Source organism: Fringilla coelebs (assembly GCF_963513975.1).
Source record: "Fringilla coelebs genome assembly, chromosome: 4".
Taxonomy (NCBI): Eukaryota; Metazoa; Chordata; class Aves; order Passeriformes; family Fringillidae; genus Fringilla; species Fringilla coelebs.
In genome coordinates this window covers 42,698,915-42,714,995 of record NC_140032.1, presented here as the reverse complement: position 1 = coordinate 42,714,995, position 16,081 = coordinate 42,698,915, and the positions used below count along the sequence as shown (strand labels likewise).

Below are 16,081 nucleotides of genomic sequence, written 5' to 3'. Positions count from 1 at the left end.
TTTCCCTTGCCTTTCTGCAAAGTTTGGTGTGCAAGTATATTTTTCTTTACCACAAAGTGTCGATAGTAGAGCTCACTCTGGTTGGGGGGTAGCATGTGAGGTGGTTTAAAACACTGGGGTTTTTTGTTCAGTGGGTAAGCAGTTTTGTTTAAAGTAGTCAAGTTTCAATGCAGCATTTCTGAAATTCCTTGAAATTGAAAATTATACAGGCATAGTATGTAGTTTTCTGAAGTATTTTTAATAGGTTTTCATGAATTTTTATGAAGGATCACACATGGACAAATATAGAAGCTTTCTTTTGGTGTATATTTAAAAAAATAGGGTATGTGTCTAGTTAAAAACATACTTTCTAAGACATCATACTCTTTTGACTTCATGCATGTCAAACATTGCCTAATTAACTTGCCATTTATAATTTCCATTATGACTTCTTATTTTATTCCTAGTTGTTTACATTCTTAAAATAATAACTGTCAGGGTGTATTGCCTACTCCAGAGAGACCTTATCTAATTTATTAAGGAAAGGTTTTAGGAGGATTTCTGCAAAATGCTAAATAAGAAACAATTACTGTAGCAATTACTGTGCATGCAGGTTGAACTCAGGGAAAGGAGTCTAGCTAAAATTTCCCATTAAACAGAAAGCATACTTCCAGTTTTTGAGGGTGACTGGTAGTACTGTAGGAACTGATAATTTTCAAAAGTTGAAGACACATAGTGGTTTGTCCAGGTGACACAGGGTAGGTACTATACTTTTAAACCTGTATGTTGTGCAGTTTTAAGTAATATGGATGTTTCACTTCAGTTTTTTTGAAGAGATTATGACTTTGCAGAGTTTAAATTTTTTGGGGTGTATCAATAGGAGAATAAAAAACTGAAATGTGTCAGATTTTTTTGCTGATTTGCTGTATAGGAGCTCAAATCTGTGTACAGTCCCTGTTAGTTATTGTTATTTAGATTTTAAATATATCCAATGCATTGTTATTCAAAGCAATGAACATACTGTGTGCAGTTTTTTGTACTGTATGAAACTTCTGTGCATTTTAAATATTTGTGTTTTTTCTTCTAGTTTGGCTGGAATAGGGATGACTATGACTTGCTAGCTGCAGGAAGGTAAATGGTATTAGAAGAAATGGAGTAAATCTGTATTTCATATCATAATGTCAAGATACCAACTTTTTAAACCCATACTAATTTTTTATATTATCATTGTATTAATTTATTTGCATGTTTTTGTTAGGTTTTGAGTTCTTTTTCAAGGCTCACTTTCTACTCTCACTTGGAATGGAAATTATAAAAACTTCATTCCGGAACCAGCTTAAAATATGAATAAGAAAGAAAGGGTTAAAAGATTTTATTTAACAGCTTTACTTTCTCTTGCTGTTCATTTTGTGTTGAGAGATGAAATCTTACAGTACAGGCCACTGATTCCCAGTTTTTTCTGTTTGGCTGCCACTGTTGATAATTGGGATGGTGGCAGGGCTTGCTCTAAAAGATTCACAAAAGCAGGTTTGGTTGGAAGGCAGCATCCTGGTATGGTTTTGTTGAAGCTCAGTGTCAGTGCTCCCATTTACAAATCCTTGTTGTAGTCCTAAGGTTAGGAATCTGATTCAGAAAGGAGTAGAATTATGCCACCTCATTTAATGTTGTGCATAATTTATCTGAATTGAAGTCCTCATTACTGAGTGATTACTTAGCCTGAGTGAACTCTAGTGTTAGTGTTCTTGAACCTCTGATTGAGAAAAAACATGGAGAGAAATTCAGGCTCCACAGAGTTGGGGATGATAGAGATGAAGATTTTCCCCATAATTCTGCTGAGTATTTATGGACTATCACAATCAAAATTTGAAAATAGTAATAGGCAGTACATTGAGGTGAATTCATAATACATGGAAGTGAGATTTTCTGTCTCTTCATTAAAAAATGGTCTTTGTCTAGTTACACAGTGCAGACTACTAAGATACTGAATTTAGATCAAGATTTGAAATGACTAGGAGAACTTGGTTTTAGGTGTGAGGTAATCTTCTTGGTATTAATTTCTTGTAGGAAAATTCTTGCAAAAATTTGTCCTTTAAACACTGTATTAATCTTTCAGGATCCCTTGTTATGCTTAATGTATAATTCATAATTGTGTTAGATACTTGTGGAAGAAAATAGCATGTTTTGTTATTTAGCTCTATTTCCATTGTATTTTAAAGCTGGATTTGTAAAAATTGATTATGCATTTTACTTAGTTACTTTAATGCCATTTTCCCAGTCTTGCAGGTCATCTCATTGAATGTGGTGCTCAGTGTACAGGTGGAATATTCACTGATTGGCACACAGTACCAGACTGGTAGGTAAACTTGATACCAGCCTGCATGTTTGTAGTGGACCAAAGATGAGGTTTTCTGCTTATATCTAAGTTGTAAATATTGCTTCTACCTTTCTCTTTTTGGGGACACAATATGGGCCTCTTGATATTTTGCCACCTCAGTGATACTTTTCTACAAGTTCTGTTTTCGCTTTTGAAGTTTTCCTTTTTGGTCAGACAGGGTCTTTCTTTTGTTAATTTCTGCAGATTTTGAAAAACAAATTAGCCCTTTAAAACTATATTTCCTGTTTCCTTCTGCTTCCTTTTTCCAGTATCCTCTGCTTTTTGAAAAGGTACATTATTAACTTTCATGTATGATTGTATTGGAAAAGACAATATTGATGTTTTGGATGCTGTTACAATAGTCTTCATTTAGATCAGAGATGCTTCCTGGTCAGTCAAAAATTTCACATAATTTGCTTTGGTAGGTATGATTGCATGCTGTAGTTCTTTCCTGCTGAATAACCTGATGAACATCCTGAAATGTGTTGGGTGGTCAGTCCTTTCAAAAAGTTCTCTTGTGTGTTTTGTGTTCAGAGCTGTAGAATTAGAGTTACACATAGGTGTCATTCTGCCTGCTGAGGGGGCCTGCTTTCCACCAACCTGTTTTTAAAAGTAGTTGGGGAACACATTTTCTGTGTAGTTCTGGCTGCAGTTACTTCTGTATTTGTTGGGATGAGAGGGAGGAATCTTGTCCTGTGCTGTATAGTGAGAAAGGCAGCTCTTTTATGTGATGGAGGAAAGGGCTGAAGAGCAGCGGGGAGGTGCAGGAGAGAAGAGTGCTTTAATCCATTGTGTTCCTGCTCCCAGGCTGACTCTGGTCCAGCTGGGTGACCCAGCAGGACTGTGCCCTACTGTCTGAGGAGCCATAGGGCTGCCTGGATTTTTTCTTCTCGTTGTAGTGACTGCTTCTGATTCAGAGTGCTATCCTAAAAGATGTGTGCTGCTTTTCTGAGGTCCTGAGCACTGCTGATTAAAGGTGAATGCGTGTATGGCATTGAAACAAACAGGATTGGACATTTCTTCTCACCTACTGGAAGGTTACTGAACAAAGTGCACTCACTCTTCACTGCTGCATTCTATGGGAAATCAAAGGAGAGAGTTTATAGTAATAAGTTTGGTTTGGAAATTTATAATTCCTATTCTGATGTCCCTCCCAGTCATTTAATTGTGCTGCATCATGAAACTTCTTAAAATCTTTTGTAACTGTGACCCCAGAAGACCTCGCTTTATAAAAGAATTAAAATGAAAAAAGAGAATAGTAATTTTCTTATTCAAATGTTTGATAGGTCTTTATTTTTAAGGATTTTTCTGTGAGGAGTGTCAACCTGGCTTTAAAAAAGAAAGGAACCTTGAATATATGAAGCTATTGTGAGCTATTGGAGTGGGAATAGCTCATTTTACAGAAGAGTTTAAGTACATGAATATGCATAGCTAATAGTTTTGTATCTGTAAAATTACAGAGCTTTGTCTAAAATCATAGTAGACTTGTGGCTTAGAGCTGACTAGTGCTGAATTAAGTCTCTGCTAAAGAACATAGATACTGCTGTTACCTTGTCCCCAACAATATGTCTACATACCCTGAAACCATACATGACTGTATTTGTGCTAATATAACAGTTATTTATTTACCTTCAGTTTAAGTCTGCTAAAGAATTGGTCATGGTGCCTTAAAACTAGTCAGTTTGTTGGCAGTTTTTGAGTCTTAGACATGTAATTGATGAAATTCTTGAAATAAAATAGTGTGGCACATCAGCCTGTATGATAAGCTGCTAAAACCAGTCAAAACCAGAATAATGTGTGAGCTTTGATTTTTAAGTTTTGAGATGCAGAGTGGAGATCTGCATCGCTGAATGAAGTGGGATTGTGATCCAGCACATCCACTTAGAATGTGGGGAGAAGGAAGGCAGGGAGAAGATTATTTGGATAAATTTTGGCATCAATATAAATAGTAGTTTGCTGAATTTAGGCCCAAAAGCATGGAGGGCAAATACTATGAAAACTCTTGAGATGCAGAAAAATGTTTCCCATTTAACAGTCTAGTAGTAACCTGTTCTCTTCTTATTTTAAAGAAATTTGCTGGCTTGGGGTTTTCATTGTTTAGACAGTCTGAATCCTGTTTTCAGATAATGCATTCATAATAATGTACAGTAATAACATGGTGTCTCAGTAGTGACCAGAATATGCCATTCCTGCAGCCACTTACTAGCTATATTGCAAAGAGAGCTCTGACAGAGTTTGCAGAAGTTACATGACTGTGTCTATTAATGATTCCTCCCCCCTTTAGAAAAAATGACATTTTTAACAGTCTCCTGAAAATAATTTAGATCTCAATAAATCATTGTGTCTGTGATACCTAATGTAAATCCAAACCAGCCCAATTAAATCAGTAAATAGGAAGGGGAAGAAGGCAAGTTAAATCTGTGTTTATTATTAATGTGCCTTTCACATAGGAGTTTCCCACTCCAGGAGTGCATTTGTGCAGCCCAAGAGCAGAAAACCCATCCCTTGCACTTACTGGTGTGTGGTAACTGAACACTGGAGGGCAGCCTCTCTCCTCCTCACACCTCACTGCTGAGGGTGAGCTTCTTTAGCTCCAACCAGGGTCATTTTTTTACTGTCCTTGGGGTTTTTTTCTCTCCAAGAACAGTACGTGGCTCTTCTGTCTAAGAAGGACTGATGGGTGTGGTTTTTTCTAACTTCTAGACAAGACCCAAAGAATTTGCTACACTTCAGGCTTATGAATCTTTTCTGTCTATTGTTTATGCATAAGCAGAAATAATTAACTCTGTAAACAAGAGTACTTTGGTTAATCTAAATGAAGCCAGGCAATTTAGAGCTTACATTCTGTGCATTTACTATCATGTCTCAGTGAGTATTGAGGCTCTGGATTGCATCCACTTCATTCATCCAACATAGTTTAGTTGGTGGATTTTTGATGTGTGTGTGTGGGGGGTTGTTTGTTTGTTTTTAATTTTCTTGAAATGTTTGATGCAGATACGTCTGTGAACTCAATTCCACTGCAGAAGGGTGCTTTGAATCTCAGGAATGTTTGTATGGGCATTTAATGGTTAATTATCAAAACCTAAGCTATTCTTTCATTTTCTTTGTTGTCTCCTTAAAGTAAGTTCTTAATGTAAAACAAATGAAGTGCATGTTCCAGCTTGTGACTCTCCAAGTTACTTCAGTTGATCGAAGCCAAACTTGCTTGCTTTCTTTGTGTTCACCTAAGGTGCTGGGATTTGTGCTGTGTGTATCTCCTTAGTGCATTTGATTTAGAGGTGGGAATCTTGAAGCTATAAGGTTTTGTCCAGTTTTCATGAAGACAGATAGACAGGTAGAGGGGTTAGGTGCTGTTAAGGTGGGTGCTTGACTCTTCTGTGGATTCTCTGATGTTTAGCAGAGAAAGTGCGAGAAACCATTAGTTCATAGTCTATAGAAAGAATAATGTGCATTCTTAAATTCTGATTTTAAGTTAGTGTTATCAAAAAAAGCACTCCATTTCTGTTATTTTATAGTAATACACATCAGCAGAGGGTCAGCAGAAGTGATAATACATCGCTGCTCCCTCTTTAATGTCTGCTAGCAGACATTACATTACATTGTCTACAGCTTCCAGCAGGCAATTCATGCCATGTGTGAAAATGAGCTGTATTGCCAGAACTACATCGATAATCCACAGAACTCTATTTAATTTCATTTGTCCCCAGACATTGCTGTCTCTTGCTATTTAGTGCCAGTGGGTGATTAGTACATTGTTTTGTTTTGTTTTGAAATGCAGGAGAGAATAAACTAAGGCTGATCAGTAGATAATCATTTTGAGGAGATGATAAACACTGACATTTTGCCCTAAGCCAAGAGTGTACATTGGTTGAGACTGCATAATCCTCTGGCCTGGGATGACCAAAAGGGTAAGTCAATAGCTGTAGACTCTTAAGGGCTGGATCCAGATTTCTTAATTTGGGACTAGCACAAAATCCAGCATGCAAGTCCCATTCAGCAGTGTGGAATGTTTTTGTCTCTGTAGCACCATCTGTTCCAGGCAGTTGAGAACACCAGGCAGCTGGTCTGTTTAGGCTGAAATTATTTGGCCATTAGAAGTGGAGGTACGAGACATAGTCAGAAATGCCCTAGTCAGAGGGGAGAAGTGATGCAATCAGTAAGTCTTGCCTAAAGCAGAATTGAACGTTAGGAAACATTTTGGTACCTACAGGTGAAGAGATGCTAGTACCTTTGCTTTGTAAGTTTGTGCTGATCTTGCCTGATGTATGATCAGTTTTCAGCCTGTTGTCAAAACACTGCTAGAAGTGGTAGGAGTTTCTGCTTTTTGCCTAGTAGAATCCTGGTTAAAATATATAGCTAAGGAGTTGAGAAGCTTGGCTCAGAACTCTCCTTGGTGTGACATTCACTGAGTCACAACCCAGGCAGCTGCATTAGCTGTAAAACTGATAGTTCACACCACAGCTTACTTGGATCCTGGTTCACTTCCACCATGCATTGCTGTGGGGTTTTGTTTTCATTCTTGCAGCAGCTTCCCCTGCAAGTAAATGTACTACACTCTCTGTCCCATCTTCTGTTGCCAGAAATCTCCATTGAGCAGTAGTGGCTAGAATGAGGTACTTGAGGGATTTGACACTTTTGGGGGAGAAATAAGTGTTCTATCTCAAGTAATGTCTCTCTCCCTGAGCCAAAGTACTGGTCATGGATTTTACTTTCCTTGTAATGCAAATGGTGTAAGAAGTATGGCAAAACAAGGAGGAAGTTTATCTTGATGGCTCCTCAGAGGCTTCTGAATAGTGTCCCGGAGTAGACAGGGAGGAGATCCTTGCTTAGCTTAATTTATCACCTGTGACATGCTCATAAACTGTAAAATTTCTGAGAGCCAAAGCTGAAGAAAAAATAACATTTTACATGGAAAAAATGAATCCAAGAGTAAGTTGTTGGCAGGCAGAGAACTTGACAGAAAACTCAGATTCTTGATTGCTGTAAGAGTAGGTTGATGAGATGGAGGCTTCAGCTGCAAAACCAGTTTGGTAACTTGGTTATTCCTGTGCTGTAGGTCTTCACTAAGACCCACTTTAACTGTTAACTCCTGTCTAGGCCCAGGTTGGAGGGGTTTTCTGAGGTGTAATATTACCTTGGTTTCATTCAGTGCTCTGGTTTATCAATGTCTATATTATATATACATTTATATAGAATGTATTTACTTGCTAAGTACATGCTACCTGAAATGGACTTTTTGGATTAAAGAATGGTAGTTGTCATCTCCCCTCACAAGCTGATATGTGTTACTTGTGTATATTGACCCTGTGCTAAAAGAACTGCTTAAATATTTTAAAAATAGTACTTGATATTTATCTCTGGTACTGTATTTTATTAATTTATATAATTTAATTAGAACGAATTGTATTAGTTCCCTTTTGGAATTGTTTCCATTGTTTGCTACTGCCTCATCCTACATAGGAATTTTGTCACTAAACTGATGCAATTCCTTCATTGATGAAGGATGCCACTTTGCCAAGGTACCTTAGGATTCTTTGACCATAGTTGTTGCTAAAGTTCATAGTTTTGTGGTTACTCCCCTACTACACTATACAAAAGTACAGCTTGGCTGTGAGTTATGGTCAGCCTAAAGGTGGCATGTTCCCCACAGAGCAGATGGTGTGTAGTCATTCAGCAAAAACAAGTTAATCAGGCAAAGAGTCACTATTTTAAAAGTGGTGGTCAGGGTGGTGATGTGACTATACTGCCTGTGGTATACCTGAAGCAGGCAGCTACTGCTGCTAAAGAGCTTTTTATGCCTGATTCAAGTAGCTGTCATTTGACTGTATCTTAGGAGTGACAGACCAGTTTGTTTACAAGGTGAAAATTAAGTTTAAGTAATGTCTTTTAGCAATTTACAAAATACATTTTTGTCTTAAGCATGTGTATGTGAGTTATTAGTGCCATCTCCTAGAAGATAGTACTGAGTTTTGTGTTTTCCCAGTCATGCAGTTACAATACAGGTAGAATCCAGGTGCTTCTTACCCAGATCATGGCATTTGTATGTTGTGAATTATTAAAAAAGTGAGGGAAGCTTTCAGGGCTGGCATAACCTGGGGGAACACGCATCTTCTGCAACTAACTGGCCATACAGAAAAGTTCCTTGGGTGGTGGTGTACCCTGAAAGGGGCAACAATATCTGCTGTGTTTTGATTATATTAGGGGGTGAAATTTCTCACTTTGTCTCGCTATTACATTTGGGTTTTGTTTTTTAATGGTTTTGGGGGTTTTGAGAGTGCAAGTTGGGCAAAATGAAGTTGAATCAATATTAGTAGACTGGTTCAGAGTAGGAAGTTGAGTGTCTACCGTTTACTTCCTTCAAACCAAAGATCACTGGAGAGTGCTGTAAGAGTTGCCTGTGCTGATGACTGAGATCACAGTGGGCTGCAGCAGGGACACTGGCTGTCAGTGCAGGGGATGGACTGCCCTGGGTGATCTGTCTTCATGTGAGTGGTGTCTCTTCTGGGTACCTGATCTGATCAAGCTGCATTGAGCCTGCGAGCAGGGCACTGGGTGCTGTTGCATTGAGACAGGACAGATAGGTGGTAGGGTCAAGCACACAAACATGAAACTGAGAGGGCAGAAGCTTCTTAATTCTAGTCTTGTTCAGTCACTGATCCTGCTTTGTTACCCTGGCCAAATCATGATGCTTCCTCTGTGTGTCTCCTTGCATCTAAAGTGGGGATAATTACACATTAGTCTGTTACCATATGTTAATGTTCCATTCCAGAATTGAGGGCTTTTTTGGGTGTTTTTTTCTATGTCACACTTCCAAATTTTGAATCATACATACTTCTGCTACCATTTGTTCTCTCTCCTTTTCCCCTCAACCACCCCCCTCCTCCTGCCTAGAATAGCCTGTATATGAAATTGTTGATTCCATTCAATTCTTTGCATTCACCAGGACAAGCTTTTTTTGTTTCCTGTATCTTTTTAGTGGTGTAAATAGTTTCAAAGACCAGTCAAATGAAGTATTATCTTAACTGATTTGATGTGGTGTCCACCAGCTACCATACTTTTCAAATTTGTCTGCTATAAGTGTTAAAAGTTGCTGATCTCTGGTAACAGATCTTGTGTCTTAATCCTTTTTTTAAAATAATGGAGTTATGTTTGAATATTCTTGATGATAAGGAATCTGCTCAAACTCCCATGAACTTTTACAAATGTCCCTTAAGAGTTCACTGGTATTTTTGCTTACTTTCTTTCAGACTTTGTGGATTTATGTTATACAAACTGTGTTCATGTAACCTTTGCTGATAACCAATTCAGTTGTATGTTCAGCACATTGTTACCACTACCACCCAAAAATAATTTAATTGTGGGATAGACTGGTTTTAAGTTTGTTTGAAAGACCTGAAGGTCATTGGATTTAATGAGCATAGTAAAGTTTACCACCTTTCATTATTAGGACCTTTTTTAGAATGGTTTAGCTTTTGCAAGGGACTGTATCTCCTTAACTCCTCTTTTTGTATTTATTTTATGTTGTGGCACACTTGTACAAATTTCGGCTTCCTGAGAGAGAAGGGAGCCAGGTAGACTTTTCAGAAGAATCTTTGCACTCTTAATTTTAATTCTCAGGTATTTCTAAAAAATTTGAAGTTCTTAATTTTGCTCAAATTCTGTGTAAATAAATGAAAGCCTTTTAGCTAGAAAAGCAGATGTCTGGATCTTGTCCACATAATCCTGAAAACTCTGCCCTGCTACTGTAATTACCAGTATGAGCCTCCTATTATGAGTTATTTGATAAATTTTGCTTGTGAGAATGTGAGGAGGAAGAAGAATATTTTAATTTATGAACATGTCCGTAATTTCAGTGCTTTTCTTTTTGCTGTGCCTTGTAATGTTCTGTGTGCTGAAGATCTTTACTTTCATATGTCTTTCTGTTTTCAGGTTATGACTTTCCTGTGTATAATTTATTATTGACATGTGAAATTATCCTTTGTAGGTGTGATTATTCCTGTTTCCTGCTTCCCTTAATCTCTGAGGTTCCCAGCACAGTTTGTTCTTCCTGCTTTGACTGCTTTTTTACAAATCCAGAGTGCAAGGTGTATTTAGGTGTCTTCACTGTCATGCTGTGTGTGCTACTGTAGCCAAATGGAGCTAGAATTAACCATGGTTTATGTTACTCTAAACTTACATCTTTTATCATAGTCCTCTAATTCTTTCACCTTCTTTTTGCTTGAACTGTTTCTGTTGGTGTCCTTCTCCATTCCCTTCCCTACATCCATGTTTGCAGGTGGAATCTCCTGTTATATCTATCTTTCTTTCCCAGACAGTAGACTACGTCCTCATATTATTTCAGTTGAGCAGTTTGTTCAAGGGTTGCTTTTTAGTGCATATTTCTGTAGTAACAACCAGATAAATCGTAACTCTTGACAGGTTTTACTTGATTGGCCCTTACTATGAAATTCTGATGTGTTATTAATACTTCTTTTCACTTTCCCTTTGTATTTATAAGGCTTTTTTCTTAATGTTTTTCATATTCTAGGCACAACATAGGCTTCCCCATTGTAGAATGTTCCTCTGAAGGAGACTTTATTCTTTCCAAACCACCAGACACAGGGGGACTAATCTCTTTTGGCACTGTAGCTGAGCAGCTGGTGTATGAATTGGGCAATCCTCAGCGCTATCTTTTACCAGATGTTACATGTGACTTTTCCCAGGTTTCCATCACTGAAATTCCAGGTTAGTCCTCTTTCATGCAATGATATCTGTGTCAATGAAGTGTGTTATCAAACAAAAATAGCTACTTTAATTTCCATTTAGTCTCTGCGTATTTCTTGTTAAATCGGTTTTTTAGAGTCATGTTTTATTACGCTGATACTTTCAAGGACTTCTGCTAGAAATTCCTTTATAAATTTTAAATGTAATCTTATTTATCTTGCTGGCTATTTTATATTTTTGATCACTGCTTCTTTTGCTTTACTTTTTAATGCCTGTGTTGCACCTGTCAAGCCCTTAAACTATTTATTCAGTGTGAACAACATCAAGACAACTTCATTATGATTTCAGTATTTTTTTTGAATTGCAGGTAAATTTCTTTTCTCAGAAAAATATTTTGTACATGGTTTTACTTAGGGCATTTGAAGTGTTGGTAGCAATGAAAGGCTGTGTCTTTCAAAGCACTACTTGGTAATGGCATTTTTCTTGCACATTTAGGTGGCTCATGGTAGAAGAATGATTAGGTACAGGATTTCCACCAGAGAATCTTTTTTAAAAAAGTCCGTTTGCAATCCTCAAAACACTTTAACAGCCAGTTGACTAAAGATGGATATAATGTATGGTCAGAATTTAGCTTCAAAAGGAAAACAAAAAAACCCCAGGCTTACCAGATTCAAAGAGCTGTAATTTGAGTAAGACAGCTTGAAAAAAACTTTATCTACAGTCATCTAAAGTTTGCCTTTTACTGGATCTATATTATATTTTTTTCATTCTAATGAAATTTACTTGTGACAGAATGCCAAGTGTCTTTCTAAAGCTTAGAACAATCAAAATCTCAAATTAAAAACTTACTGGGATAAAACTGAAAATGTGGTAACATAAAAAAAAGTTTTGCTTGAGTAAAAAAGTACATAACATGGTACAGTGAATCTTCTGCTCATGCAACAAATGGCAGTCTGATAAGGCCAGCTTGCTGCTCTTAGCCCCTAGTCTTTCTCTTTTTAAAAAAAGAATCCCTAACCTTCCTATGAACTTTTAGCTTGCAAATGACCTGATATGACATGTTTGAACTTAAAATGAACTTTCACATGAACTTTCAGTTAGTCCTCTTAGAAATATAACAGATGGAAAACGGGCAGATTGCTTAAATATTTTAGTTTGAAGTGCTTTGACACGTACAGCAGTAAAAAGAGGCAAGCTATCTAATTTTGCTGTTTATATTGCTAGTTTTATTGTCCTGCTGGATTACTTGCAGGGTTTGAGCTGAGAGGTGCTTGTTTTCCTTTTGTCAATGGATGCTATGCATTTGATTTTGTGGTATTTGTTTTGTTGTACTACGCTTTCACCTGGAACATAAAACTCTTCCAGATCCTCATCCTGAATGGAGAGATGTGGCTCTATATTTAGAGAGTTAAATTAACCTCATCTCAGTCTTGAGAGACGGTGATGATGTTATTTGACTGGTGTGTAAAATTTGTACTAGTGACATTTACTTTTTTAGATATGTTCTGATCTGATCTTTTCAGAGTATTTGTATAAGGCTTTGAATTGCTTCTTAAATATTTGCAAACACAGGTTAGGCACAGGTGAGCTACACTATAATTCTGGCTCTGAAGCATGAGGTGCCAATCCTGCACTGCTGATTTTAAAGGAGTAGCACCTACTGATTTTCTCCAGCTCAAGCCTGAACCTGATAGCATCCCAGCAAATTTCTGCTTTTCTTTTTTTGCATTAATATTCCTAATACTGAGCATGGTTGTTGCCCTGGAACATATATTCAGACTGATTCTGGTATTGATAAGAAAGCTAAAGTTAAGTTACCCTTCACTTACTAAGCTCTCAGCCAATAGCTCTTGCTGGTTTCTCATCTTGCTTTGATTCTTTTCCAAGTGAGGGACTGCAGTCCACTCCAGCCAGCTGCAGAAAATTGTATGCTCTGTGTGTGTGTGCAATAACTGGATATTAAGAGGAATGTAACTCTTGAGTCTAATGTCCTAAGGCTGCTTTCTTTGTTAAGTATTTTTTAAGTGCATGAATAAACATTTCAAACGCCCTTTTAAAAGGCTCATGGCAGACATAAATTCAGTCACCAGTTTGCTGCTGTGCTTTCTAAGGCAGGAAGGACTGTTTTCTGAAAGGTTCTCTCTTCTCTGGCAGTACAGCTATCAACCATTTGCTTTTTAATTAAGTGCATTTGATTAATATGTATCATGAAAGAATGTCTTTGAAGTTATATTGAAGAAGCTGAAATACTGATTTTTAACCACTATAGGTTTTGATGGTGGAGCAGTGAAAGTTTCTGGAGCAAAAGGATTGCCTCCTTCAACATTTTATAAGGTATTACCTCATTTTTTCATGTGAAAGGTATATTTTGATTTACAAAATCTTAAATTTTGGAGACACTGCTAAAACTTATCACTATCCTCATCTTCTCTGCCCCAAGAGTAAAAGAAAGAGGTAGAAAATTTGAAAAGGCAAACCTTATTTTGTATGTAAAAACCTGTTACTTTGTTTAAAAAGTGTGTATTCGTATAGATAATGATAGCCAGAGAGCATTTGTAGTCTATCAGTGCTGAATTCCATGTAACTTCATAATCCCTTTATCATTAGGTAAATGGCACTTATCTTGATGGCTTCAGAGCTACTGCTGTCTGTCCAGTGGGAGGCCCAAAGGCAGTACAAAAAGCAAAACGCACTGCAGAAGCTATTCTGCAAAGGTTGGTATTTGAGTCTTGCAGAGGGTTCTGGTTTGCCTTTTTTTTTTCCAGATGTGATGAAAATAGAACAGTGACACATGCTGGCAACATTACTAACCTTGTAAGAATCCTAGAAGATGATAATTTTCCTATTGGGATGACATTTCAAGACTTAAGTAGCCTTTTCAAGAAACCTGTTTCAGTATGTAGCTGCACTTCAGTGTGGTTTGACAGAGTGAGGAAGGTGCCAAATACATTTGAAAACAGATGGCTGGAGAGAAAACCTAATTTAGTGAGGAGCAAGCTGTGATTGAGATTAAATTCTATTAGATACCAGAGATAAACTAGTTTCACATGAGTTTTCAACAGCTTTTACAAAACTTATTTATGAAAAGTCTTGCTTATAGGAAATGTAGGAAGTTTACTGAGTTTGTATTTAAAACACACTTTCTAAAATGTGACTCAGTGATGGTTTTTTGCTAGAACAGAGTTACAGTTCCAAGACAGAGTGATAAACTTTCAGTTGTATTGTCATGCCAGTATATTTGGGCAAGGAGGAATTCCTCTTAAATATAATTTCATATCAGGAATCTCAGTGCTTTTTCCAGTACCTCCAGTCTTTCTCATTAAGAGATCTATTTCTTTGTGCCATGTTTTGTATAAAGCTTCCTCCCCATCCTGTTTGTAGACCCATGCAGAAATCCAAGGTTTACTGTGAACTTGGGGTGATTATTCATGTGCCTGTGTGCAGCACTGTGGTGAAGGAGGAGTTGTCTGACTTCCCTCAAGAGAAATGGCAGATAAGAGCAAGCTGATAGGGGCTGTGTAATTGCAAATGCTAAAAGCTCGTGTCCAAGAGCTATTGAGAAAATAAAATTATAGAAAAACCCATCAGGGAGTGGTAAATACAAAGACTCAGAGACTCAGAACCTCTGAAAAGCCATCTTCCTGGAACCTAGATATTTATTTCAGGAATAAAATAGAATGTTGTGTTTTCCATTTCATGTTTGCTCTTGGACATTATTTCAGACTGGACTCTGTGAATCTTTGTCTGGTTGAAACAGATTGTAGTGCTGCTGCTGTCTCTGACATGTGGAAAATTCATTCAGCCTGTATACTGTGCTCTCTTGAGCAATCATCAGAAGGAGAGCTGATGTGAGGTACTTGAGGGCTGATTAACTGGTGTGAGAAGTAGCCTCTAGCCCATTAGCATGCTTGTGGGCTAGTTCTCTGTTTTGAAAATTACAATATACACATTCTGTATCTCAAATGTAGTCTTAAACAGCTTAATATGTAAATTGTTTCTTTGACACATCAAAAGATGGGTATATGTCAGCCCAGATAGAGAATAAGAATTAAGCTGTTCTGATCCCTCTTAAAGAATGCTCTATCAGCAACTATAACTCTTTCAGAAATGTGGACAGCAGGTTTTTTTTACTGGTTTCTGTTCATAAAATCATAGAATTGTCAAGGTTGGAAGAGACCTTTAAGATCAGCAAGTCCAACCATCAACTCAGCTCCATCGCTGTAATCCCTAAATCACATCACCCAGTGCCAAATCCAGACATCTCTTAAACACCTCCAGGAGTGGTTACTTCACCACCTCCTTGGGAAACCTACTCCAATGCCTGACAGCTTGAACAGTGGAAATTCTTTTCCTGATATCTAATCTGGATCTCCCATCTCAGCTTAAGGCTGTTTCCTCTGGTTCTCTCACTGCAGGCACAGTAGAAGGAGCTGGCCTCATCCTCAGTACACCCTCCTATGTACTGTGTGGCCTTTTTCCAGGCTAAACATCCCCAGCTCCCTCAGCCATTCCTTGTAAGACATTTTTCTAGACCTTTCACAAGCCTTATTGCCCTTCTCTGGCCATGCTCCAGCTCTTCAATGTTTTTTCTGAAGTGAGGGGCACAAAAGTGGACATGGGATTTGAGGTGTGACCTCACCTGTGCTGAGTACAGGGGGACAATCACTGCCCTGGTCCTGCCGGCCACACTATTGCTGATCCAGGCAGGGATGCCACTGGCCTTCTTGGCCACCTGGGCACACGCTGGCTCATGTTCAGCTGCCTGTCAGCCAGCACCCGAGAGTTTCTGCCAAACAGCTCTCAGGGCACCCTGGCCCAGACTGTGGAGCTGCCTGCGCTCGCTGTGACCCACATGCAGAACCCAGCACTTTGCCTTACTGAGTGAAGTTGTCTTTAGGCCATTGATCGAGTCTGTCTGGGTCTGTTTCAAGAGAATTGTTCTTTCAACTATCTAGCTTCCAGTCTGTTCTAGGTTAAGTTTTGTCCAGTTGTCTAGTGGCAGCAAGTGCAGAAAAAGGCACACAA

The 16,081-nt window shown here is 38.0% G+C and overlaps 1 protein-coding gene across 2 annotated transcripts in view; it reads left to right on the top strand.

Annotated features, from left to right (window-relative positions):
- Positions 1-16,081, top strand: part of LOC311152898 (uncharacterized protein) — a 57,914-nt gene that overhangs the window by 5,456 nt on the left and 36,377 nt on the right. For both annotated transcript variants that reach the window (XM_084204337.1, XM_084204336.1), the window contains exons 7-11: positions 1,067-1,110; positions 2,255-2,332; positions 10,881-11,077; positions 13,326-13,390; positions 13,664-13,770. In XM_084204337.1, the coding sequence (XP_084060463.1) occupies positions 1,067-1,110; positions 2,255-2,332; positions 10,881-11,077; positions 13,326-13,390; positions 13,664-13,770 (491 nt within the window). The remainder of the gene's footprint in view (positions 1-1,066; positions 1,111-2,254; positions 2,333-10,880; positions 11,078-13,325; positions 13,391-13,663; positions 13,771-16,081) is intronic.